Below are 27009 nucleotides of genomic sequence, written 5' to 3' on the forward strand. Positions count from 1 at the left end.
CTGCTACAACACGTTCAATCCACCAACCCGGCTCACATCAATGTACTAGAGCTACGTTGGTTCAAACGGAAAATGTAGTTTGGTGTGAGACTGTTGTCCAGCAGAGGGAGCTGTCATACACCTTAATTATACAGAAATGTCTGTGTATTTACATTTTAAAATGTTCATGGGGTGGTCTAGTTTTTCTGCAAATAACTCTGCCTCCAGCAACAGGATTGGTCGAAACGTATGAAGTGAAGGAAATAAAAGCCCAGGGGCCTCATGTACTAAGGTTGCGTACGCACAAAAACGTGGCGTACGTCCTTTTCCACGCTCACGTTCAGATGTACAAAACGTGAAATGACCGTAAAAATGTGCGGTCCCCACGCCAGCTCCAGAGCTGTCGTACGCGCGTTTCTACAGCTATTGTTCCTTTGGCGACACTTGGAGGTGACGCTGGGAAAAAAGGTGAAAACAATGACTCAGAGTGATTTGCACATCAGAGACACACTCATGAACAATTAACACACCTTGCAATTATATGGGTGGCTATAAAAGCATGCGCAATGGATGAAGAAAATTGTTTTAAAAATGGCTGCGTTAGCGTTGTTAGAGGACATCGCAAATGGTCAAATCCGAAGGGCGCTGGAGACGCCGGGGCCGACGGAGCAATCCGTGCCCTCTCCTTGCTTGTCTATTCAAAAATAAAAAATTTAAGTTAATAAACACGAGTCAAAGTCTTTAATATCCTGGCATCTTTACGCACGACTTATGTGTATTGCAAGCAGCCAATTGTATGACCAGTATAATTACAGCATTTATGACTTCAGCATATTTACCTTGGGGATGATCGGTGTCCCCTTCATGGGCTCCCACCACTCCGGTGAGAGCTGTGTCACCGATCAAAGCGGCCACTCTCAAATCGAAGGGGGAGAGTTCCCCCACTCCCGTCCCCCCTGTTGCGGTCACGCTTCGGCGGTGGGCAGAAACCCTCCGCTTCACCTCTACCTTGAGGTCTGACCACTTTTTTTTAATTTCAGAGTGTGTGCGCTGCTGAGACCCCACTGCATTGACGGCCTCGCAAACACACTCCCACTCACTTCTCTTTTGTTTTGCATTTATCCCTGTTGACAGGGTTCCAATAGCATATGCTTGCGCATTTCTACCTCGTGGAGCAAAATCTCGAGCTCAGACTCCGTGAAGTTTCGTTTTTTGCCTCTGTTCATGGTGCCTGGTGATCGGATTAAGAGGTGAATCTCAGGTCCAGAGGCCTATTTAAATGAAATTGCATATTTAAATGAGGGCGTGGACAGGGAGGAGTTTGGCACCTCGGCATGTGCGCTCAATTCAACGTTGATCGAGATGTAGAAAAGAAACGTGCTTGGATCCATGCGTTCGCACACTTTGATACATCTGAATTTATTTATTATTATTTTATTATTTTTGTGCGTAAGACAGTTTCTGGGTTTTGGCGTACGCGAAGTTTCAGTATGAAATCCACGCAAGTCTTAGTACATGAGGCCCCAGGGGTCTCATTTATAACCGTTGCGTACGCACAAAACGGGGCTGAAATTGGCGTACGTGACTTTCCACGGCAAGGTTGTGATCGATAAAAAACCAACTTGACGGGAGAATGTGCGCAGCCCTAAGCAAACTCTGACCCATGCGTACGCATGGTTTGGAGGAAAAGGAGAATTGGCGACACAGATGGTGTGGTGGTGAACTGAAGTCAGACAGAAGAATTGTAGAGTGAGAAGAAACATTATGTTTTATCATATCCCTTCATAAATTTAATTTCAACCCGTATCATGCGTTAAAACTATAATCAGAATAATTTAAGGCAACTGCGTTATTTCTTGGTTATAACTCCAGAAACATCTCCTTAGGGTTAGGATATTTAATCCCGTCACTCCATACTGTCCACTGACGGCGCGACTGCATGGAATAAAGCATCTGTCCAACATGTGTCAATAACATAATATCTTTATGTGAAACTGTAAACACATAATCAAATGTAAATTAAATCCCAAGTGTGGAAAACCACACTCATCACAATTGTTGTCCGTTACTCTTGATGCTTTTCATGACAAATCAGGCATTAAAAAGGGGTTATGTTCAAGAACATTTCATATGGGTGATTACAAACTGATTATCCAAGGTGTTCTCGGTCAGTCTTACCGTAACCCTATAAATACAGAGGTGAGCGCCGTGGTAATGCTGCACCATATGGCACTTCTGGCGGACCATGCAAATGGCAGGATTCGGAGGGAGAGTGCCTTTAGGGACCATAACGATTTATTGGTAGGCTTTATGTCAGACCACACCCTGTTTAATTCTGGGACTGTGCGCTCCGTGCTACTGACAGAGTTCACTGCTCTGGTAGCAGGGTAACAGTTTTGTCACGTGTTCCATTGACCACGTGATCAGAACAACGTGTGACGCTGTCGGTGAAAATGTCTGCCCCCTTGTAGGCAATGCTGCTGTAAAGTAAACTACAGTACCGCGGTAGTAATTGGACGTATAAGCTTGTCATAAACTAAAGTCACACAGTTAACCGGTGATCATATATTGGGAATCTATGCAAAAATGAAGACATTCTGTGGACGAGCGAACCCAACTACGGGTGCCCTAGATTGGGTGGAGGAAAGTGAGGAATACGACTATCATCAAGAGATAGCAAGGCAGGTTGCAATGGGGAGCATAGCATTATTGTTATTAGTGTTACCATACGTTTTATGATTGTTATTGTATGCAGAAAGCCAACTACGTTTGCTCTGTTGGTCAATCAGTTCACTTCATAGCTTAAGATAGCACAGTATACATTTACATTGCCCCATAATAAAAAATACTATAATGCTTTTAGAATAATGCCAATACATCTGGGATTTATTTTGGACAATGCACTGGCGTAGTAAGTCATTGATGCCAAGTCATTAGGATGGGCCATTCACTTACAAAATCAATAATTGTAACTTGTATCTTTTTCTTGTATCAGGTCCAGTTATGCTGATATGCTTCATGATACCGATCGGGTGAGTTTGCTGAGCTGGTTTTAATGTCCTACCCATTCCTCAGTCTGTGGATCCCATTCAGCATTCAACAGACCTTGAATGTGATGCACACAGGATTAATCACACACATTAGGCAGACATAGTACAACCCCACTCATTCATGATGAGCTATCAGTTATCCTGGGCATCCAAATAGTATAATCTCTACGAGTATGTCTTTTAGTGCTAACTTTTGGGTGATAATGCAACTCCAGTAATCAGAGTGGAATGGAGTCCCTTTCTCAGGGGCAGGCTCATACATAGTGTCATGCTCATTGCCATTCTGCTACCTGAAGCTGCACATATTTTTTAAATGTTTGACCTGCTGCTGCAGAGATGTACTGTGGGCTTTTCATTGACTCTGGAGGGTAATTTTTTACTAAATCTACAAAAGTGAAAAAAATGTTAAAATTGATTAATAATAATCCACTTAATTCATTCCTGGGACACACCCTACTTGGTCAGTTAATGTGTGCCGTTCACATAATAACGCTTTGCCCTCTCTCTATTCCAGAACCAGAAATATTACGCGGGTATCCGTGCAGCTGTGGCCAGAGTGAAGGCTCGTGGTGAGAAGGCGACGGTTCTGGACATCGGAACGGGCACGGGCCTGCTCTCCATGATGGCACTCACAGCGGGGGCAGACTTCTGCTACGCCGTAGAGGTAAGACAAACATGAGCCAGACATTTCTAAAGAAAAAGCCCTCTATAATATATGCCATTATAGCTGAATGCAATTATAGCATTTCTATAATATTGTAAGGAAATGCTAGTGTTTGAGTATAGGTCTATAATAAGCTACAGATTTTAACCTTCTTTGTGACCAGGGACCACACCAGAATTTGCAACAGGCTCCTCTTTGCTAATTGCTGAAAGCTCCTTTCCCAATAAATGTTTAGCCGAACCAATGGTTATTTTTAACACCAAAACATTCAGTGTTATAAAGCACTATTACATAAAGTTTACGCCGCAGTGCTTGAATGCATTAAGGAGCTTTATATCTTCAAATTAAATCTCCCCAATAATCCCCAAAAGTTTAGAAACCTGATTCTTCTCTTTATATAATATTCACAATGCAATGTATTACGTTTGTTTTAATTCTAACACATCCTTGAGGTTCTCCCCTTTGCCAATCTTATTCAGTTGCAGCTTATTGATATGAAGCTACTACCTATCTATTTTGTTATTTTTGTTTTCAGGTGTTCAAGCCCATGGCCGAGGCAGCAAAGTGCATTGTGGAAAAAAACGGCTTCTCCGACCGCATGAAGATCATTAACAAGCACTCCACAGAAGTCACTTTGGGGCCAGGTCAGACATGATGCCAACCCAGACTGCTACGGCTATGTAGCTGGCTTATACGTGCAGTTATTTCTCCGCCTAAAATAGATAAGTTGTAACTAACTAAAATAATGTTTGTCTTTTGACAGACGGGGACATGCAGACGAGAGCTAACATCTTGGTCACAGAGCTCTTTGACACTGAGTTGATTGGCGAGGGGGCGTTGCCTAGCTACGAACACGCACACCAGAATCTGGTGCAGGTATGTGTGTGTGTGTGTGTCTTTTTATCCCATTCATCAGGAAGGGTTGCATAGAGCAATCGCCGTCTGCAATGTCCTTTTGGGGATGGATCACCTATTCAGGGGGTTGGAGTCCAAGCCGAAAGGGTCTTCTTTAGACCCCATTTACTCCATTCTTCCGCTCGAATTGTCTCTTTACCGCCCCCTACAGGAGGGCTGTGAGGCCGTGCCACACCGGGCCACCGTGTACTCTCAGCTGGTGGAGTCGGAGCTGCTGTGGAGCTGGGGCCAGCTGCAGCCCGTGATGGTGGAGGGGGCCCGCCTGGCCCCGCCCCCTGCCGTGACGCAATGCGCCGGGGCCCACTCTGTCTGCGACATCCAGCTCAGCCAGGTCTCCCCTGAACAGTTCACACCCCTGGGCCCTCTCTGCACCATGTTCAGGTGAGACAGAGAGAAGGAGGGCAGGCTCTACATAAGCTGTTTTTTTTTTTTTGCGATCAAATCTTTATTTTCAAAAATACAAATGAACAGGCAAAAGCGTTACATATTTGGTTAAATAATAAAAAGAGAAAAATAAACTCCACCTAGTACATACATACTTGCAAATACAGGTACAGAGAATTGTATAGACAGAAGCTCTCTATACACTCTATACACGCTCTCTATAAGCCCTTTTCAACTTTTTCAGCTTCTTAGTTTTCTACGGTCAGTCAAACATATGTTATTAACCTTATTGTTCCCCTGTGTCGTCCCCTCTGCCCCTCTCTTGGTTGTTTCCACTCCCCACCAGTCTGGACTTCAGTAAGCCTGTGAGCAGCGCTCCACAGTCCCACACCTCTCACTTTCCAGCCCGGGTCAGCGGCAGGGCCCAGGTGGTTCTGTCCTGGTGGGACATTGACATGGACCCCGAGGGCTCTATCGTCTGCAGCATGGCCCCCAGCTGGACCTACCCTCAACCCAAAGCCGCACCGGTGGGTTCAGACCCTCACAGCCACATGCACATGATCCTCACACTCAGACAAAACATGGCATTACATAAGGCACAACATGCAAACATCCCTACCTACCTACTTAGCTAGCTAACAGTGGGCTAGCATTTGTGCGACAGGGGGAAGCCTTGGTATTGTTTTTGGTGTGGTGTTTAGTAATAAAAAATATCTTTTTCTAAACTTTAAACTGGAATCATGATGTTGCGTTGAGTTTAGAGGTCATGGCAATTGCATACCCGGCGGCAGCCAATTTGGTCTTGGGGACTTCGTCCAGTACCAGACGACCCAAGATATGAGCGATGTGCTCCACGTGACTTTTTTCTAGCGTTCGTTTCAAATTTATTGGAACTAATGTGGGGTCGTGGTTCTGTGTGGTTCTAGTGGCGCGACCACTGGATGCAGAGTGTTTACTTCCTGCCTACCGAAAGGAGTGTTGTGGAGGGGGAGGAGCTGAGCCTAACAGTCATCCACGACGACTACAGCCTGTGGTACGGCCTGCAGACAGACAGGTACTCCCCTTTGGTTCCCTCCTCTGCTGTGGGTCAACGCTGCATTCCTCTGACCACTGTTTTGTCACCGTCTCTCCAGTAAACAAAGAAATTATTACAAAAGTGGTCCAAATCTCTATGCACGCATGCATGCGTGATGTATGTGTCCCCTGCCTGATCCAGCAGCAGCTTGTTGTGACCCCGGGGTTTGCCCTCTCCTTCCTCAGCCAACAGGTGGGACTGAAGGAGACCCCGCTGTGCCGGCCATGTTGTACCTGCCACGCCCACCTGGTGTGGAACCGCCCACGCTTCGGAGAGCTCAACGACGGCCGTCGCACGGAGAGCTACGTCAGAGCGCTGCGCAGCGTACGTAGCAGGGCTCGGTGGCGGGGGACGGGCTGGCTTAATGGGACCCCACTATGCCACGCTATTGGCCATTGTATCATGCCGGGTCTCTTTCGTGTGTAGGTTTTGGATGTAGACAGCGTCTGCCTGAGCGTTAGCGATGGAAGCCTGCTGCCCGTCTTTGCTCAAATGCTCGGGGCCAAAAAGGTGAGACACTTGTCCTTATTTTTTATTTTGACTCTTAGTTCCTGCATTTTAATTGCATATTGTCTGAATAAACCATGAGCTTACAGTATTCGCTGCATTTCTCTGTCCTTTCATTCAGGTCTTTGGTTTGGAAAGTTCTAGAATGTCTAAACGGGTTATTGAACAGGTAAATGTACATGCATACACACATACATGTAAATCCCATCTTTATGGCATTGCCGTTCATATTAAGCGTAACAGTGGACGTCTATGTCATCATGTGTACACCAATAAGGCAATACACCAATCCATCCTTCCACTCTGCAGGTGTTGGAGGCCAACTCCATGAAAGGCGGCGTGGAGCTCCTGGAGATCAGAGCCGACCAGCTCAGCAGCAACGACCTGGGGGGACAACAGGTGACCCCCTGAGCCCTGACCCCAGCACCTTAAACTCCCCTCCGTCCGCCCTGATCCGGCAGCAAGCTGCGGCGTCTTCAGTTCCATGCTCATACCTTGTTGTGACCCCCCCCCAGATCTCCGTCCTGATGGGGGAGCCTTACTACAGCACCAGCCTGCTGCCGTGGCACTCGCTGTTCTTCTGGTACTGCCGGACGGCGCTGGCCAAGCTCCTGCGTCCAGGGGCCGCCATCCTGCCCCGCTCGGCCACACTGCACGCCGCCGCCGTGGAGTTCCAGGTGAGGCCGCAATCGGACCCTCCAGAGCTGCGGCTCTTGGTTTGATTGGCCAGGTGCGCGCAGGTGTAGGTCATCATTGGCCTCATGCTTCTACCCCTATGGGTTCGAACTTTACGGTGTTGACTGCATGTTAATTTCACACATTTCCATTCAGAAATTCCCTTTTGCATCGCAGTCAAATACATGGGTAGGTAGGGAATTTATTTTATTTTTTTATTTTATTTTTTCCAGCGGCAGCGAATGATAGGTAGGTTGTTTTCATTTAAAAACGAGAAAATTCGCTCATCCTTGTACAGAATGAAGAGGTGCTGTACCAAAACGTAAATATAGTTTGCATCAAAAAAAGTTTTATTTTTTTTATTTTTATAAAGTTCATAAAATAATTTGGGTCGCACATAAATTGACAGGGTCGGTCGGAAACCGGAACCAAACAAAAAAATTTTTTAGGCCCTACTTATTTTGTATTGTGTTTAGCAGTATGGGTGCCTATGATGAATGATTACCCTCGGTATCCCCATGCATGGAGTTTGGAGTATCGTCGTTCAGACGGGGGAGATGATGCAAAACGCTGTTTTAATCGTTGTCCCTCTAGGATCTTTGGAGGATACGAGCCCCTTGTGGAACGTGCGAAGGGTTCGACGTGTCGCCCATGGACCAGATGGTTCAGGTAACCCCTTGAAGTCATTTGCTTACCTCTATGAAATCAATAACTTTCATTGGATTATTCTTTTTCTGTCTTGCCCACTTTGTTCAGTTTTTGAAATAATTCCATTTTCCGTCTCTCGGCCTTCAGCGATCTCTGGATTTCCGTGAGTCCCGTGAGGCGGAGCCCCACCCGTTGTGGGAATACCCGTGCCGAGCTTTGACCCTGCCCACTGCCGTCATGACCTTTGACTTCACACAGTGTGTCCCTGAGCAGCCAATCAACGCTCAGGGCTGCTTCCCCTTTGTCAGGTACACTTGATCTCGTGGAGGCTTGGACTCCATAATTATATACTGAACTCCAAGAGTTTGAATATGCGTGGTGGTAAATGCTATATTATTCAAGTTGTTAAACGGTCTGCAAGTTCCGATAGTTGTATCTCACTGGCCTCTTGTCTCCCATATCTTTTACATCCTACAATATCTTGATCTTAAAAGCTCTAATGTATAATAATCGTATTCTTAAGTGACCGTCGCATTTCATTGCTTGCATTCTGGTTGTCCTTCCAGGAGTGGCTCTTGCCACGGCGTTGCCATATGGATGGAGTACCAGCTGACCGAGGAAGTCACCATCAGCATGGGTCTCTCAGGAGATGTTGGGGAGCAGGTAAGCAGAAACCAAACCTCTTCTCATCTGTGTATGGTCACTCTCTTTCACTTTTTCTAATATATAACATTTGTTGAGATAAGAGTTCATGTTATTTTGATCTGCATTCCCCGGTTTACTTTTGCTTTCGTCGACCGTGATTCCAGTTACGATTGCTGCGTAGAGTCTTTATATGGATGCACTGTATGCCGTCCCCGCAGGGTGCTTGCGAGTGGAGTCGTCACAGAAAACAGGGCGTCTACTTTTTCCCGTCGCCGCGACAAAGCGTGGGGGAAGACGGCGGCGGCGGCAAAGTGTCTTACAGTTTCACCTTTGAACCCAGCTCAGGAGACATCAGTATGGAGTTCAACGTTGTCTCTGATTCAGCGTGATACGGATGCTGAAGATGTGAACTATGATTCAAACCCTATTTTTACATGTCATTCGCGATGGAGACGCCCATCTGGTGACCCGTTTTGTGCCTACTGTATTTTGGATTTGCTTCTGTTTATTCTGGGATTATTAGTGCTGGGATTATAGCGAGTTCATCATACAACCGAGAACAAGACAAACTGAAATCTTTCTATTGATAGAAAATCCAAAAACGTGGGATAAGACAATTTTTTTATTGCTAGCGTTTGAGCGGAATGTCTTGCCTACTTATTTTTGCCGAACTAAAAGGTATTCAAGGTTAACCATTCTCAAAGAATAGAAGCTGTCAATTCATGGTGAAATTCGATCATGGTTAAGTCAAACTACTACAAATACAAAAAGGTATGGTAACACTTTACCAAGTACATTAATTAACCATTTAATATAAGTTAATGAAATAATAAGCATTATCTTAATTAATGGTCTAGTAATCTTTGCTTATGGCGTTCGTATCTATACATAACTTCAACAATAGTTAATGAATGTACCTTTTTTGTAACATTTTACCGTATTTATGAAAAGATTGTTTGCTTTACATTACAATAAACCTCATTCAAATCAAGTGCATTTATTATTTTGCCAAAATGTTCATCTATACAGGCAAATATACATGAAGCTTGAAAATTCAAATTTGGGTGCTCTCATTAAGGTAATGATTGACTTGACTAACTTCAACTTCATTTAGAGCCAGCATCTGCAAAGGATTTTTTATTAAAGTGACACAAATGCTAACTAAATCAGAAAAACCTTGACATCCTTCAATAACAAACAGTTCACGTGACTGATAAGATGTACTATTGTGATTTACCCGACTATTGTGATTTTTAAGCATTGGTCATTAACTTAGAATTGATCAATTGTCAATTTAAATGCCATCCATGTCAATCATTTTCTCCCTAAACCAACACTGCTTTCATGTAACAAGTGGCGGAATGTAACCTAGAGGTCAGAAATGGGTTTGGTGCAACAAGTTGTGTTTCTTGTTTATGGTTCTGGGTCTTTAAGCATCGGTCAGGGTATTTTTGTCTAGCACGATCTTCTCTCCTGGCTTGAAGGCTGGCTTACCCATATGTGGGCAGCTAGCACAGCGGAAGGCATCACCCAGGTAACACTGAAAAACAATACATCAGATGTCAATATGGAGATTACAAAAGCAATACTTTGAACATGGCACAGGTAAACGACAAGTCCTTACATTTACAACAAGGGCCTATCGTTTCATAAACACCAGGTTCTGTATCGGTTTTGTTGATAATTTACAAAAAGCATCTCTGCTAAATGCTCCAACTCAAAGCTACGTACACTTCCACAGGCAGACTTTGGTAGGCTGGCCTTCTGCACTCCTTTGGTGTCCTGCTCCAACTCCTCAGCCAAGCCGCACGAGCTGCACACAAACAAACAAATGGTTAATTAACCTACATATTCATGAATGCATGGCTCGCTGCTGCTCAACTCTGTAGCTCTCAAGAGGAAATGGTAGGTTATCTTACAGGAAAAATAATAATACCATTATACTGGGGCTATTCAATGCCAATTTGAAACTGGGAGTTACTGTGTAATAACGGCTTAGGTAATTCATGAATCAAACTGTAGGGGGGAGGGATGTGTTGCTTTGCAGTATTTAAGGTTGTTGTTCTTCTAACCAGTCTTTGCAGGCTTTCTTCTTTTTGGCAGCCCCATCTCCACAGGTGGCTCGGAGGGAGGAGGCCTCGGGTTTCTTTAGGTCCTCTTCATCCAGCAGAGTGTCAGAATCCACCAAGTCCTGAACACAAGTAAGTGCTTGGTCAGGAGCCAGAACCAGTGCTCTAAGGTCAGACCAGGGCTCAGTGGAGAGCCCGCCCGCCCATCCCAAGGCAAGACTCAAGGTGGGGGGTTATGTCCTGTGCCGTTTCCCACAAGCAGGCCTTGCCATCCCTCATCTGCTTCAGAGCCCTAGTTTACGGGTGTGTCCTCTATTATCTTCAAAGCTCTTAAAATTGTATATGTAATTAAGAGCTACATCTAGAAGATTTTTGTGAATAATTGCTGTTTTGAGGATTTGAAGGGCTTCTTGTACACTGCTAGGCACATACCTATATACAGGATGTGTTCCATAGACACATACTTATACACGGTACGTGTCCCATAGACACAGACCTATATACAGCATGTGTCCCATAGACAAACTGAAGAAAATAAAAGGGTATGTGTACTGTATATATATGTCAAATATATATACAGACATACATTCATATTTCTTACAGCATGCGTTAATTTGCAGACTTTTTTTGAAGACTTTGGAGCACATCCAGTTTACTTACCACAGCCTCATCGTCCATGTCATTGGCTGAGAGGGTCCACATTTTGGCAGCATTGGGATCAAGGGCTGGTTTCTCGGCTAATAAAACAACACAGTTGACCCAATAGCCCGGTCACACACAGAAGTAAAACACACATACACACACACACAAATTAGCTGAAATAATGCATAAAGTATAATTTTAAAATCGACCTGGCTTAGGCGTCTTCTTCCCAAAAGAGAGTTTGAGCTGGCTCGACGAGCCCACTTCAAAGTCTGGCTTGGCGGCCGACATGCGGGCCCTGAGCAGGGAGTTCCCCTGGTAGCCAGTGCTGCTCCTGAGAGAGCTCAGTGCGTCTGGACTCATCTCTGCTTTACCCATCTGCACAACAAACCGACGGCTCAAGAATAAGTAGACACTATTGCTATTGCTATTGCTCAGCGATAGTATGTATAGTTATATCACCCCAAAGGCCATTTTTTAATCACAAAATCTACGCCTGTATCTATTGCTACGTGTCCCACGACACAGTGATAGCATGGAAAAACAAACATCAATCTTCTCCTTGAAACATAGAGAAAAAGGTTTTCATATCAAGCCATTTCCTTGGATTATGAAGTCATGGAAAAGGGTTTCTTGTGTAAAATGTTCTAGAATTATGATTGACACTCCAGACACAGACCTCTGCAACAGACGTCAGGCCTGACAGCTTCAGGACAGATGCCAGTTTCTCAGCAGTCCTCACACTGTATCCATTAGTTCCTGTTACAGACAGAAAGAGGAGTTGCGGTAAAGGTAAAATGAGAAACAGAGCCAGGTAAATAAAAAGAAACAAACAAAGAGATACAGTAGGTTGCAGACTGATGAGTGGATAGGGTGTTTGACCAAGAGCCCAAAGGTTCTGGGTTCACTATTCAAAGTTAAATATCAGATTCAGAGGTCCTTTGCTCGAGACGGATGGGTGGATCTTATGTAGATCTCACCTGTGACCGGCTCCTCCATAATGAGCTTCCCGCCGGGCTTGAGAACCCGGGCCATTTCCGCCAGCGTTTCTGAGCTGTGGACAGACGAGCTGTCAATGAGAAGGCAGGAGAGGACCCAGTCATAGGAGGAAGGTCTATGGGAGGCTGGAGGGAAGAAAGACAAGAATTAAAGCTTTAGGCCATCAGCTTGCTGAGAAGATTCATGGTATTGATTGTTCCTTTGCATTATCAAATTGAAATATTTCTGTCACACGATAGATTATAACTAAAACATAATTGTTTGATATGCGTGTGTATAATAAAAAAAAAGGTTGACATGATAGCGTAATGATATAAAATGAAACACTCACATAATAACAGCATTTCCATATTCTCGACTGATATTTTGCCATCGGTTCCAATGAATGCACCCACACTCTCCGCCAGCTCTTTGAGGGCCAAAGGGGATGATGGTTGATTCCACACCAGGAGCACCTTGTCTCCTGCCTTGATGCCAAGGTCCATTCTAGGCTTCTAGAGTACAAACATCAGCTTCAATTAAATAAATGTGGTGGCAGAAGTAGTTAGACAAAGATGTTCGTAGTAAAGGTATTGGTTTGACCTCTCAGACTGATCTAATCAATGAACGAATAAAACGTACAATTACCAACTCGTATGGTATGCCAATACGATCGCAACCTAACCATGACACTGCACAATGCAGCACTCGGTCTACAGAGCCCAAAACAAACACAGCTAGAAAAATTAACACAATGGATATTTGTAGAAATTGGTAAACATTTCAGTTCATTGGAGTTCTTTGGAAAAATAAATTGATAGAAAATTATCTAATTTTAGTCCCTGTATTGTAAAGAACAAATGCGTAGTTATATGTGAAAGTCATAGAAACCTCAAGCAGCATGACGCAGAAAACCACTTGCTCCAAAAATACACAACACAACACATCAGATTCCAACCTGAATAGTATATAGAGTTGTACAGACTTCAAAACCTTTCTTACCTATATTAGGTCCCTTACTTCTGAATAAAATGAAATAAATTCAGATCGCGGCGGACATGCGAAAAGACGGTCAGGTGGTCTGTATTGCTCAAAACAATGACGTGCACAACATGCGGCGGGTCGCTTAATAAATTCGTCACAACACTTTCTAAACAGTCCGCTGTAGCTGGATATGGCGGCGCTAGTACGAGGTTTACGGAGTGTAAGGGCATTCCGGGCCCTTGGCAGCGGTAATATGCAAGCATTTTGTTTTAAGCTGAAAAAACTCCCCTTGATTTATTCAACGATTTAATTTTTGAGTTGCACATGTGGTTTGAACCGAAAAACATTTGTCGTTTGCTTACCTAACCAATGTCACTTGACATTTAGGAAAAGGTGATCATGAAGGGCAGAATAAAACACGAGTTTGTTGGCCATAATGTTCATTCAAACTGACAGAATCATTGTTTTAACCTTGTTTCGTATTGACATATTCGAAACTGTTGTTGACTGGCTCAATATTAAACTGCTTCCAGCAAGTGGGGGGCGTTTCGGTCTTCCCAAGTAAATCAGTTGTTTACGTACTGATAATTACGCTGGGATTTTTTTTTTCTTAATCTGTGCTTCTTAATACTAGTTGACAGAATCATATGATATTGCTATTTTTCGTCTTAATAACCTCCATTGCCATCCATGTATATTATCTAATTGCATTATTCATTATTCTGACTTAAGTGTTGGCTGCACCAAAAACGACCCATCCCCAGTGTGCCAACCTGAGAAAAGGATTTCACTGCGCTGCTGTTCGACTGCAGGATGGATCAAAAGATGACAAAACTTCTCCAACCAGCTCCTCTTCCACATCAAGCCATGCTCACTACCAGTCTGAGCAGGACACAACTGAGGGTTTCCAGCAGGCTTCAGCGGCAGCAGAGGAAGGATCCAGGTCCAACACTAGGTCAGCATCATACTGTGTTTATGGTATGGATGAGATGGAAATAAAAGGTTGTCACGAATGCAGTTTCACAATGAATGCTACTATAGATAAGATAACCTTTCGTTTTTTTTGCTGCATTCCAACTCTAATATTTTAGTGGGAAATGTATTGGCATTATCATTTCGTTTTACTTAACAATCAAAATAATTGTTGACATTGTTTCCATTAGCCAAGACATGATATACATGCAATGAATATTCATTTTCACCCTTATATTAAGCTAAACTTGTCAGTGGCCTATCCATATTCATAGTCTTAAGTGTTAACATTTTGCCTCTACATAGTCATGGTTAATTTTAAGATATTGACTTAAAATGGCAAGCTTTTTATTCAAAACTCCATTACCAAGTTGTTTACAGTGCTCATATTGCTAAAATATTATCTAAAGAGTTCCGCTGGTGGTTCTTGGTTGCTTAGTTACCAGGATCAGAGCGGGGAGCAGGAAGAAGAGTATGAGACGGAGGAACAACTTCAAACTCGCATCCTAACATCTGCACTTGAGTTTGTCCCACTATATGGGTGGTCAATGGAGGCCATTGCAGCTGGTGCAGAGGTATGTTGAAGGTAACCCTCCTCTTAGAGGTGCAGTGTGTAGGATTGTGGCTTCTAGTTGTGAGGTTAAAACACACACACACAGACACACACACACACACACACACACACACACACACACACACACACACACACACACACACACACACACACACACACACACACACACACACACAAACACACAAACACACAAACCTCTCCTTTTCCAATTACGTAGGAGAAGCTACGATGGCCTGCACTTGCCTGTAAGGTGCCATTAGGTATTCCCAAATTATTAAGTCGTGATGAGGTTCCTTGATAGATTTAGTCTGTAACTATGGGTCATGGTTGAAGTCTGTCCAAGTGCGTTCAGCAAGATGCTTTTTCGGTTTACTGCTTTAGAAAATGGCACGTCATTCCTGCTGCATCTGAAATGCTGGAATCACTGGTCTCGTGAACACAATGATTAAGCCCCCCAGCCCCGATATACTTTTATTAAATTAGTCAGATGAACTAATACAAAATGTATACATTCAATCATTGTTATGCATCTGTTTCAGACCATTGGGCTCTCCTCCGCATCCACTGGTATGTTTGACAATGGGGCTGGAGAATTGGTCCTGCACTTCGTTGCACAGAGCAACGCAGAGTTGAATGAGACCCTAGCTGAACAGCATAACCAGGTCCAGCTGGGCCAGGCTGAGTATGTGCACGTTACATGTTTACAATGCTGTCCAGTATTGCTTTCCGGTTTTCGAATCAATAGTACACATTTCTTTACATGCCAACTTTGTGATTTAGAAAAAAGAAGACTGCAGAGTTCTTAAGGGATGCCGTGGAGGCCAGATTGAGAATGCATATCCCCTACATTGAAACATGGCCTCAGGTATGTTGTCAAATTGATAACACATGGCATCTTAATATGAATGGGAATTTACTTTACGAAATGAAACATATGATATAAAAAATTCCAGGTGTCTGTGTTGAATACTGTGTAAACCCAATATCCATATATGTCTAGGAAGTGGTTTGTAGGTATAATTAAAGCTAGAGAGTTTAATACAATTATTGATTCAGTATTCCACCAGATTATTGCCGACAAAATATTCTGTTGTGATCAATAGGCAAATTGTAGGGGAATTTCATGCATCTCAGTTGAAAAAAATAATAGTCCATTTGAAACACTGAATATTCTCAAAATGTATTGCCGGCTGTTTGATCCCATGACTGGGAATGTCCCTTTAGGCCATGAGTCTCCTGCTCCTTCCACACAACATCCCTGACAGCCTGAAGCACCTGTCCTCCCTGATCGACGACATCTGGTACCACGCTGGAGATCGCTCCACAGACGTGAGTTGGTCCCAGGCCCATAGTTATCAACCTCTCTTAAAACTCTATCAATATTCAAAGGTCATAAGAACCCTCATAACTAATTCAAATACATTTTGAGACACTTCATAACTATGGGCCCTCATACCCCTCTTCTCCTTTCCGCACCATCCCCAAATTATCTGACCTGCCACCACCCAGGTCAAATTAGGTCTTCAGTCTGGTTTAAAATCCTCCGATTACATTCTTATTAGACTTTATTGTTGTATTGCCACCTTAACCATGATATTTATGTGTTGTTGTTTTTTGTAGATGAACTGGTACACCAAACGAGCAGCGCTAACGGGCATCTATAACACCACAGAGTTGGTGATGATTCAGGACTCCTCCCCAGACTACCAGGATACCTGGGCCTTCCTTGAAAACCGCATTCAGGATGTTGTCAACATGGCTGGCACTGCCAAACAGGTCCAGTGTTATCCTATTCCGGTCTGCTAAATAACTATATATTTTAGATTTTGTCCCTAAAGTGAAATATGCTCTATAGGTGCAGTCCACAGGGGAAGCAGTGGTGCAGGGATTAATGGGAGCTGCCATTACAGTAAGTATTTTTCTTACTGTGAATTATGATGAGGTTTGTGTCTTTTAATTTAATTGGGAAAATGGTGTACTCCCTTTCCCACAGCTGAAGAATCTAACAGGAGTGAACCAGAGAAGATGATATTAAAGGCTCCTGTCAACCCAAGTTTCACCATACTCAAACATATGGCTTATTAATTTACACTAAAAAATATGTTTATTAATTAGTAAAAAAGGCGTACGATTATTTTATTTTCAGTTGCAGAATCTGCACATTTCAACTGCCAGTGCTTGATCTCTCCATCCCATTAAGCTGTATTCTGTTTGTATAATATAATATGTATTATGTACTGTTGAGTCATTCTGGAACTCATTAAACTATTCAGTAGTTCAAAACCTCTTTATGTGTATTTCATACATCATACATTCATTGTCACCTCAATGTATTTGAAAGTGCCTAAATATTGTAAACAAAAAAAGTGCAATAAAATGGCAGACCTTTTATTTTGAAATCCGTTGACAGAATTGTTGACCCGGATGGTAATGAATATCAACCCACCCACCTCTGCCTTCGTCCAATCGCTCTCTGAGTATACATCGTCTGACCAATCAGCGATCAGGAAATAGTTTTGCTAGGCCTGCAAGCCTACAGAAGCGGTAAAGGACTTATTGTTTCGTACAGATTTATCTTATCCCCAAGCTATTTTAACTGAAAACATGCCGTATGCTAACCAGCCAACTGTGAAAATCACAGAATTGTCTGACGAAAATGTGAAGTTTATCATAGAGAACACTGATTTGGCGTAAGTATACAACCAAACGTCCATATAAGTTGTGTAGTCCGGTGGTAACGTTACTACTAGAATCATTGTGTTCTCAAATGTTTTTACTTGATATCAATCGCCACTTGATATACTCATAAACATTACACATACACTTTAATACTTGTCAACGTGCTAAATAGGTAACTTAACCTACACGTATCGTACTTTATCCTTTATAAGCGACACATGTTTTCACTCTTTCACCCAGGGTCGCGAATTCTATCCGGCGAGTGTTTATGTCTGAGGTTGCAACGATAGGTAAAGGAACCCCTAGTATTTTGTTATTTAACCACACTGTCTTTGAAATTAGCTCAGAATCCTGACCTACAATATTTATTTCAGCTATCGACTGGATACAGATAGATGCCAATTCATCTGTACTTCATGACGAGTTCATTGCCCATAGAGTCGGTATGTGTTCTTAAGAGATTTTGCTTTGTCTTATGGCTGTCACGAAGATTTCAATTAGAATACAAAACATGTCTATTACACATGGTTTTCATCGTGATGGTGCCATTGTTTCTTTGTCTTGTGGTGTCTTTTTTTTTGCAAGAAATTATTAGAAAGGTACCATTTAAGTATTCTGACCTGATTTGATATCAACATATTGTATTTTTTTAATTTCGGTGTACCAACATGTCATGTGTTTTCAGGGCTTATTCCACTCACCAGTGATGACATTGTGGAGAAAATGCAATACTCAAGGGCAAGTATTACTATTCTGTTTGTTGGATAAACTGCAAGCCGCTTACAACGCCACTTGATCTGAAATGTATGATTCAGATAAATTTGCAAGAAATAGAAAAGATAATAATATTGTACAAAATTCAGTAGGACTGCACCTGCGATGACTTTTGCCCCGAGTGTTCAGTTGAGCTGACGCTGGATGTCCGATGCACAGAGGACCAGACCCGTCATGTTACCTCCCGGGACCTCCTGTCAAACAACCCCAGAGTCATCCCAGTGAGTTCCTTTTACTAACGGTGCACTAAAGGGCCTGACTTCCTGCATAGCCTCTGAATTAATTAGATCGGTTTGAGCCCATTTCTCATGTAACCTGGAAAGTGGAGAACTCTGTTATTAACTTTACTAACTAATGAAACTTTTCAGGTGACTTCGAGGAGCAGAGACAATGACCCAAATGACTACGTTGAACAGGACGGTATGGCCCTCCCCCCTTCCTTCCTCTTGCGGTCAACATCTTTGCAGTTATTTTCTATCAATGCAGTTTCCGAAGAACTTTTAAGTTAATGTATCTGTTTTTTATAATCGCTTCCCCTAAATCTCACACCCTGCACAGACATTCTTCTAGTTAAGCTTCGTAAGGGCCAGGAGCTACGACTCAGAGCCTACGCCAAGAAAGGGTTTGGCAAGGAGCACGCCAAGTGGAACCCCACGGCGGGGGTGTCCTTTGAGTACGACCCAGACAATGCACTGCGGCACACAGTGTTCCCTCGACCTGAAGAATGGTAAGTTCTGTTTCCCTGGTTGTGAGGGTTAGGGGTCCGATTATACAGCAGGGTTGTGTGTTTGAACCTACATGATTGATTTCTAACCTGGCTGCCATGTTTGTTGTGTTCTTCCTAGGCCAAAGAGTGAATATTCAGAAATTGAGGAGGATGAGGTGCAAGCCCCATACGAACCTAATGGAAAACCAGAAAGGTATGGGGCTTTGTTTACTTACTGTTTGGGGTTGTTTGGGCCATTTTTCTGCCTTAATGTTTTTAAGTATATATATATATATAATAACTTACTTTTCTAATTTCCCATAACATACTTGATGCAGTCTGTATTTGGTGTATGTGCTGAATACAAATCATGTATCTACGAATATCTCAATGTGTGTGTGATCTGGCAGGTTCTTTTACAACGTGGAGTCATGCGGCTCCCTGCGACCAGAGACCATCGTCATGTCGGCACTGGCAGTGCTGAAGAAGAAGCTGAGTGACCTCCAGACCCAGTTGAGCCATGAGATCCAGAGTGATGTCCTCACCATCAACTGAACATGCATAGGCTACTGTTGTAGGATCACCACTTGAGTTCTTTGTTTCCCCCCAATTGAAATTAATCAAACAAAAGCTGATCAAGTTATTGTTCTTCTGCGTATGTTTGACATTCATTAATGCAATCTGTGTCTTCATAATGTTCATGAATCTATGTAAGACACATTACAGGTTTCTTTTAGCCTGCTGTTTTAGGTAGATATTTGCTAGTATTTCAAACATGGAGATGGATTTTGAATGGAACGTTCTTAGGTTTTTTTTGTAATAAAATAAGAAATTAAACATGTTTTATAATACGTTTTTGAATAATTTGTATCGTACTAAAGTTGAAGGAGGGCTTTCTAACGAGTATCTGATAAATAGAGCAAAAAATAAGCAAAATTTTTTATAGAGGCGTACAAGTGCACCTGATTAGAGCCTTGAAAATACGCATGTGAACTGCGGAGTAGACGAGAGCGAATATGCATTGAAAGCAATTATTTTATCGGGTGGTTAGCACTGGTTGGGACGAGCAGATTTGTTGTGGTACCAACCTGGACCGGTGTGATGCTAGGCGGAGAGGAAAAGCTAGCTCCGGGTACCAATAGGGTTGCTTGAAATTGTCCTCTGTTACAGATTACATTATTCTGCATTCAACAAAACATTGGCCCACGGTAAAGTGTCGTCTTAGTCCGTACATTTCTAGTTTCAAGGTTAGCAAAATTATAGGCTACATCATCGGATTAAACCCCAAATGCGTTAAAAAGCAAAATAATGATTCTTTTTGTGTAATTAGTAGACTATAAAGTAATTTGCATGTATTTTGTCTCCGCAAAAAAGGTTTGCATACAAATCTCCTTTTTAGGAATATGAGATTTATCTTGGCTGTCCACTCTTCTAAACCATAGGTTTTTGGTTTAGTTCGGCAACGTTATTCAGAACGACAAATGGCTAATACAGCCAGAAAGAGATTTTTTTCTGTGTGCACTTCTTTTTCTGACGAAGAAGAGATAGCAAGTCTCTGTCAAAATGCCTGTGGTCCTGATGCCAACCCCCAAGAACAACAGCATCCTTATGAAGCCATGCTGTGGTAAGTTTCTCCCTGCTAATGTTCTGCCATTGGGGAGTTGTGAAAATTTAGGAAATTACACCTTTTCTGTTGCGTTTGGCAATATTAAGGACAATATTAATCCAAATCATATTAATCACAATTTGACTAAATGTAAACTAGCTGAATAAGGCATATGCTTATTTTTTCCATGGACATTATCCAGCCCTACTGCAATTGTAGCTGAGATATATTATTCAGTGGTAGTCTTCTTGAATTAATCAATTATTCTCCTTTATTCACTTGATTAATAATTGTATCATGTGTGCTGTGGCAATGAGCGTGGAAAGTGTTGTTTCTATTAACACATCCCACTGACGGTCTGTGGTTTTCTTATCCAGCTGCCATCGCCTCCACGACTCCCTGCTCAGCTCTGACAGCCGCTTCACAGCTTACAGAGGCATTCTCAACTGGATCATTATCCTCCTGGTGGCAATTTTGACGCATCCTTTCAATAATTACTCTTAATGACTTATGCAATTGATTTATTGATATAACATTAAGAAGATAAAGACTGGAACTTCTTTTCACTGTCCTTTTACCTTCCTAACAACTCCTTTTACCTTCCTCTGTAGGCTGTCTATATGCTTGATTGGCAATTATTGAGAATGATTGTATTGTAATTGCTTACCTAAATGCATTACTAGCTAGCTGGTAACACTTGGTACAGTGTTTACTCTGCCTGAATGGTGTCGTTCTCTCATAGTGGATTGAGCCCATCTTCCAGAGTCGTTTAAAAATGTTTGTCTCTGATTTACAGGTGTTGACTCATGCTCACTTGTTTCTGGAAAACTTTATACAGTGAGTACACACACACACACACACACACACACACACACACACACACACACACACACACACACACACACACACACACACACACACACACACACACACACACACACAGATGATTTTGTTGTTGAATGCACCATTTATTAGAATCAGATTTCAAATGTCAAAGGAAATGATCAGACATTTAAGGGTAAACGTTGCAATGCTCTCTCCACACTGCCAGATGGTCTATGCTTACTCTGAGCTTATCCTATCTAGCCGCTTGGTTCCTCTCTTTGGAAAATATGCACCTGTCCTACATGTTCTCTATAGGCTAATATCAGCACTGATGTGCTGGCTAGGGGATGGAATTCCAGTTGTTTGGTATCAAATACCTGTCTACATCTAGAGTCACTTTTCTTCCACCTCTGTCTACCATAGCTATGTCAGATGTTAGGAATCTGATAAGGCAAGGCTTGTTTAAAAGCTGATGTTAGACTGGTGACAAGGCTCATGCTACACTAGAAGTTCACAAAACGCTTAACACTCCCTACTGCATTAACAACAACACACTTAACAGAAACACACACCTACACACCTACACACTACACACACATACACCTACACACCTACACACAAACACACACACGCACAAAAAACAAACAAAAATGTAAATACAGCTAAAAAGTTTAATATTATTTTCCCTCTTATTTGTCAGACATGGGTTTTTGATAGACTTGAAGAAGATAATGGAACATCTGACCGAAAATAACCTCAACTGGCCGTCTTTGAACCTTATCCTGGGTGAGGCAGGTTGCTCAATCCAACACCAATCTCAGTTTTCTTGTCCTCCAAAATGTTTCAATAAAAATGTTAACAAATGTTGTTAGCTCCACACAGATCCTCAAACTCATTTTGATTCATTGAAAAAATTGCGATGAATATATTATATCCAATGCTATTAAAAGACACAAAGAAGCAGATGGATGCACCTGTGAGCTGTGAAATGGGTTTATTTTCAGTTTGGCCTCCTGGTACCTGAATTCTCTGATTCACATTTTCCTATTTCTTCCAGCTGCCAACGTTTTTGCTGTAACAGCTTTGCTTCTGGAACATTCCCAAGAGAAGGTAACAACGCTTGTCTGGTTGTACAGCTATATTATTTAGACTGCATGTATTTAGAGAACACATTTTTTCATTCAATTCTATTTTTTCAGGGGAAATTGTCCTCTAGCCATGCTCATTGTTTACATCTAGCAAACCTCGGACTACTTATGATGATTTCTGCTCTTCCAACTCTGCTTTACCCTACAATATCAACAGGTAAACATCATATTTTTATTTAAAGTGGTTCTTTTAACTAGTCTAGCCAAGCAACATATGTTAAATGAAATGTGAATCTTGTAATTGTCCTTATTAATCGTGACAATGCATCCTTTTTCTTTTTATAAATGTGATGTATTTTGTGTCAACTTATGCTATTATTTATGTCCATGCTATATATGTGTTTTTTGTGTTGATTTATCCACATATTCACGCTCTGTGTCTTTGCTACTTTCACAAGGTATTCACATGCCTTTAATAAATGCCCATGTGAGTTGTTGTTTTTTGTCCACTAGGAGGTGCATTCTTCACTCTGTGGTCCTACACTGTGCTTGGCCTGAAGCTGTATTCGTACCACGAAACAAATCGATGGTACAGACAGGGTAATGTATTTAACACCTGCAGTCTTCACTACTAGAGGCTCTGTTGAAACTTCATCATCTCTTTAACAATTTACATTTATTCACACTTACAGAAGAAGAGAAGAATGAATCATGCTCTCCAAAATCAGCTGATGAACATCTTACTTTTAAAGGTGAAGCAGATTGCTTACAACATGATACTTGATTAACAGCCGGGTCATAAAACTGAGTCAGAGAACCTTGTTCTCTACATCCAGGTAGAGCGAGAGCAAAATAATATATTTTCTGATAACCTTCTCTTGATCCATCAGACCTTTACTACTTTCTGTTGGCCCCAACTCTTTGCTACCAGAGGGACTTTCCCCGTAGTCCCAAGGTTCGCATGAGCAATCTGCTGCACAGGCTTCTGGAAATGGTGAGCCAGGCCCAGAACCACTACAGACGACTCTGTTTCTGCCAATTGTAAACATTTTTAAATATACCATGGGAACAGAGTTGGATTTTCTCATATCCTTGATAAAATAAAAAAAAGACACTGCTGGATCGATTATAATCATTTGCATCATGATTTCTACTCTGTGAATGCGGTTTGAATATATTCTCTCCTTGTTAAAATGGAATGGATAGCTATGTAATTTTTTGCATTTGTCCCAATATCATCAGGTGATTCTCATTCAGATCATGGTTGGAATCGTACAGCAGGTAGGCTGTCTATATGCTTGATTGGCAATTATTGAGAATGATTGTATTGTATTTGCTTACTGGTAACACTGGGTACAGTGTTTACTCTGCCTGAGTGCTGTTGTTCTCTTCTAGTGGATTGAGCCCATCTTCCAGCGGTCAGAAAATTCATTCTCCGTAAGTGATAACTTACCTTGTTATACTCTAAACTTGCTGGTTATAGTATGTATTTCTTCATGATATCATATAATTTTAAATGAAATAACATCTCTTTTATCATGCATAGACCATGGACTTTACAATGAGAGTAGAGCACTTGGTTGGACTTGTGGTAAGTACTTGGTAGTGTTATATTTTTTTCAATTAGTTATTGCATGGTATATATGGAAGGGTTTTGGAATCGCGCATGTATTTATCAGCAATCAGTTTTTCAGTTAGAATAAATAAAAATTCTACTTTTATAATAATTAAGGTGGATGATGATTTATGGCTACACCCAAAAATGTGTGGTTTTAAAGGCCCCATGTTGGGAAAGCCACATCAGAAAAAGAATGAAAATAAAAGTACCAAAACCGAAGAAAATACTGTGAGCATAAAATCCAAAATGCTGCCAGCAGTGACACACAAATTCCTCATCCAAACAGGCACCCACCCATTTCCTGTGGCTTCTGCTGTTCTTCTTGTGCCATTCCTACCTCAACCTGTGTGCCGAGGTCCTGCGCTTTGGGGACCGTCATTTTTATGGAGACTGGTGGTCAGTATGCATCCCCCTGGTGTACTGTTCCAGGATCTTTGTTAAGCATGTAAGGTAGCACGTTATCAAGGCTCAAGTGTCATGTGTACAGGAACGCTTCGTCTCTGATAACCCTCTGGAGGAACTGGAACATTCCCTTTCAGAAATGGGGCCACAGGTACACAGGAAACTAGGTTATTGTTTAACTAGCATTCAATTATATTTATTATAATAGGCATATTTTTTTGGAGATGTATTGAATATTGATTACAATGTTGTTTCTTCTTATGCATCAAGACATATGTACACACGGCTGGTGGAGGCAAATGTATGCCCCTGGCAAGCAGAGTTATTGGTCTTCCTGTTGTCTGCCGTTCTCTGTGAGGTACGTCCCTGCTTCTTCTGCTCCACACGCATAATTGACAGCATCCTGCTTATATTATTTTTCCATTGGGTATAAATATGCAACAGGAAACGGAATGAATAGATGAAGTGCCTTTCCTTTTTTTTTTTTTTCAGTATGTGATTGCGCTACCTCTTCACAGCTGTCGAATGTGGATCTTTCTCACAATGGTATTTGAGGTGAGAGAGCAACATAGCTTTCTGTTTTTATATGAATGGCGGAAATTGATTTGCAAAGGCCATGAGAAAGGAACATTAAGCCTACGTCCCCAAAGAAAATATGATTGTGAATTTGAATTAATATTAAAATTACATTTTTTTAAATAATAATGACAAAGTGAGGTTTGTATGGTGAATAACTAGAATGTTTATGCAGCATAAGCCATTAATGCATTGTGTCCACTTCTAGCTTCTGGTCACTGTTTTCCTCGGACGATATTTCACGGGGAACTATGGCAATGGCCTGGTGTGGCTGTGTCTGCTGCTGGGACCTCCCCTGGCAGTGACCATGTACTTTCACGACCATTACTTGGCCTTCGTCATCACCACCAACAGCAGCTCTCCCCATCATCATCCTCAGCCAGGACAGTAACTACACCATCCTGACTGTAACCTGATTATCGTGGGTCTCTGTCTGTGGATGCGCGGACCTGAAGTCTTCCTCTTTTTCATATTTGTTTTTTTTTTACCAAGTAACAGCAAGACTGAGCAACTTTTGCACCAATTATATAAGGGTGAAGGAATTAAGCAGCCATGAAGGCAATAAAGATGCGAAAAAGGTTAAACTGAACTGCGGGACAGGTTGTTTGTTTGAAAAATTGTGTGCATGAGTAAAACATGGAAAATAAAGCTGCTGCTTTGTTTATTGTCATCTGATCGTATCGGGTGCTGTATAATCATCTAACGAGTATCATACATAATCATTAGGACATTTAAGAAATGTACTTCTGGTCATACAAGTTCAAACATGGAGGTGTTGAGCATGTTAACGTTGGTTATTTCATCATGTGCTGTACTGCCATAGTAATAACGTATTGCAAAGTATATTTATTTATTCTGTTTTTGATAATACATTATTGAGAACATTTCAATTTAATGAAAACGTCCCTGACAATCTAACTACAGTTTAATTAATAAAGTGGTTGTTTTGTCTGTGTTATGTTATTAAATTGTCTTTGTTATTGCCACAGACTTGTTTTATTATTTGATGTTATCCATGATCCATTGCGCCACAGATTACCCTGTATCACGTGGTATTGTCATTGAGGCGGAAATGAAAGTTAACTAGCGACATCAGCGGATCACAGCTAAAAAAGGTACGAGAAAAATAACATAGTCCTTGTTGTCAGTGCCAATATATGTCATATTTTCGCTTATGTAACCTACAATTGTTGACATGTTCATATTTCATGGCTATCGCTAGTGGTAGGTTTTATCATTGTCCTTTTGTCAGAGCCCCAGGAGGCAGCTGGCTAACGGCTAGCTGTATCTGTAGCATATAAGGTTAAATGCCTTGATCATCATCCATGTTTGTAATGAGCACACAGGGAAGGTTATTTAAATATGGAGACAATAACAAAGAAGACGTATACTGAAATATTGAATAGATCTGGGAATCTGTTACGCACCTCTTATATTGCGCAAATGATGCTGGCAAGCCAGTGGGCTTGTTGACATAGGTTGTGTTTGGACGTGCCTTTTGTTTTGGTAGAGTCACTTAAAATATAGAGTTGACCGCAGTACGACAACCCTTTCAAAAGGGAACCATAATAATTTAACGATTTGTTCGCGTCTACTTGTGTGATTCGTGACTTCATTTTGAAGGGTATGACAATGATTCCAATGCAGTCTCCAAACATCTGTCCCAGTATGTTAAAGGCGTATCGATATGGTAGTGCTTGTATTCGCTAATGTAGGCATTCTGATTCCGTCTTCTTCAATGTCTAACTCATTCAAGATCTGCCCATGTAAATGAATAAACTAGAGATTACCGTAGGTGATCGTTTATGTTCATCCTATTGTATGCATTTTCATCTCTGCGATGTTTTCAATATTCTATAGACCGATTCTTATTTTTCTATGATGCCACCACATACAACTATTAATTGCTTTCTCATATTTTGTGTTTTTTTCATCTCAAGTTAACTGATTATATTGTGGCTCCTTTTGAAAAAC

General features: G+C 41.8%; 6 protein-coding genes across 7 annotated transcripts in view; 5 read left to right on the forward strand and 1 right to left on the reverse strand.

Moving 5' to 3' along the window:
- Positions 1 to 2329: 2329 nt before the first annotated feature.
- On the forward strand, positions 2330 to 9873 carry prmt7 (protein arginine methyltransferase 7). The gene is made up of 17 exons (XM_030366250.1): positions 2330 to 2660; positions 2975 to 3011; positions 3544 to 3693; positions 4229 to 4337; positions 4457 to 4569; positions 4760 to 4989; positions 5339 to 5519; positions 5919 to 6046; positions 6253 to 6391; positions 6494 to 6577; positions 6696 to 6743; positions 6884 to 6973; positions 7090 to 7251; positions 7844 to 7918; positions 8045 to 8205; positions 8464 to 8560; positions 8761 to 9873. Exons 1-17 carry the CDS (start codon positions 2566 to 2568, stop codon positions 8929 to 8931), a joined length of 2070 nt encoding a protein of 689 aa, XP_030222110.1. The 5' UTR covers positions 2330 to 2565; the 3' UTR covers positions 8932 to 9873.
- On the reverse strand, positions 9520 to 13378 carry ciapin1 (cytokine induced apoptosis inhibitor 1). Its single transcript, XM_030366255.1, has 9 exons — positions 13234 to 13378; positions 12584 to 12746; positions 12234 to 12377; positions 11933 to 12012; positions 11463 to 11631; positions 11272 to 11348; positions 10615 to 10733; positions 10274 to 10355; positions 9520 to 10082 (listed from the first exon to the last, which is right to left on the reverse strand). The coding sequence occupies exons 2-9, from the start codon at positions 12735 to 12737 to the stop codon at positions 9972 to 9974; spliced, it is 936 nt and encodes a 311-aa protein (XP_030222115.1). The 5' UTR covers positions 12738 to 12746; positions 13234 to 13378; the 3' UTR covers positions 9520 to 9971.
- Positions 13340 to 17152, forward strand: coq9 (coenzyme Q9 homolog (S. cerevisiae)). The gene is made up of 9 exons (XM_030366254.1): positions 13340 to 13463; positions 13948 to 14170; positions 14627 to 14762; positions 15301 to 15443; positions 15542 to 15626; positions 15986 to 16090; positions 16382 to 16537; positions 16617 to 16670; positions 16755 to 17152. The coding sequence occupies exons 1-9, from the start codon at positions 13406 to 13408 to the stop codon at positions 16788 to 16790; spliced, it is 996 nt and encodes a 331-aa protein (XP_030222114.1). The 5' UTR covers positions 13340 to 13405; the 3' UTR covers positions 16791 to 17152.
- An 88-nt stretch (positions 17153 to 17240) lies between these two features.
- On the forward strand, positions 17241 to 19761 carry polr2c (RNA polymerase II subunit C). Its single transcript, XM_030366257.1, has 9 exons — positions 17241 to 17451; positions 17681 to 17730; positions 17815 to 17883; positions 18126 to 18178; positions 18307 to 18435; positions 18583 to 18634; positions 18773 to 18941; positions 19060 to 19134; positions 19331 to 19761. The coding sequence occupies exons 1-9, from the start codon at positions 17366 to 17368 to the stop codon at positions 19473 to 19475; spliced, it is 828 nt and encodes a 275-aa protein (XP_030222117.1). The 5' UTR covers positions 17241 to 17365; the 3' UTR covers positions 19476 to 19761.
- An 83-nt stretch (positions 19762 to 19844) lies between these two features.
- LOC115550881 (diacylglycerol O-acyltransferase 1) lies at positions 19845 to 26021 on the forward strand. Its single transcript, XM_030366252.1, has 17 exons — positions 19845 to 20544; positions 20904 to 20991; positions 21323 to 21363; positions 22052 to 22137; positions 22409 to 22461; positions 22551 to 22656; positions 22953 to 23039; positions 23132 to 23191; positions 23330 to 23433; positions 23682 to 23720; positions 23835 to 23876; positions 23986 to 24030; positions 24344 to 24453; positions 24545 to 24610; positions 24730 to 24817; positions 24952 to 25014; positions 25244 to 26021. Exons 1-17 carry the CDS (start codon positions 20402 to 20404, stop codon positions 25424 to 25426), a joined length of 1404 nt encoding a protein of 467 aa, XP_030222112.1. The 5' UTR covers positions 19845 to 20401; the 3' UTR covers positions 25427 to 26021.
- Positions 26022 to 26073: 52 nt separating this feature from the next.
- The window catches only part of wwp2 (WW domain containing E3 ubiquitin protein ligase 2), a 32111-nt gene continuing 31175 nt past the window's right edge, over positions 26074 to 27009 (forward strand). For both annotated transcript variants that reach the window (XM_030366248.1, XM_030366249.1), the window contains exon 1: positions 26074 to 26150. The gene's annotated coding sequence lies outside the window, so the exon portion shown is untranslated. The remainder of the gene's footprint in view (positions 26151 to 27009) is intronic.

Source organism: Gadus morhua, chromosome 9 (assembly GCF_902167405.1).
Source record: "Gadus morhua chromosome 9, gadMor3.0, whole genome shotgun sequence".
NCBI lineage: Eukaryota > Metazoa > Chordata > Actinopteri > Gadiformes > Gadidae > Gadus > Gadus morhua.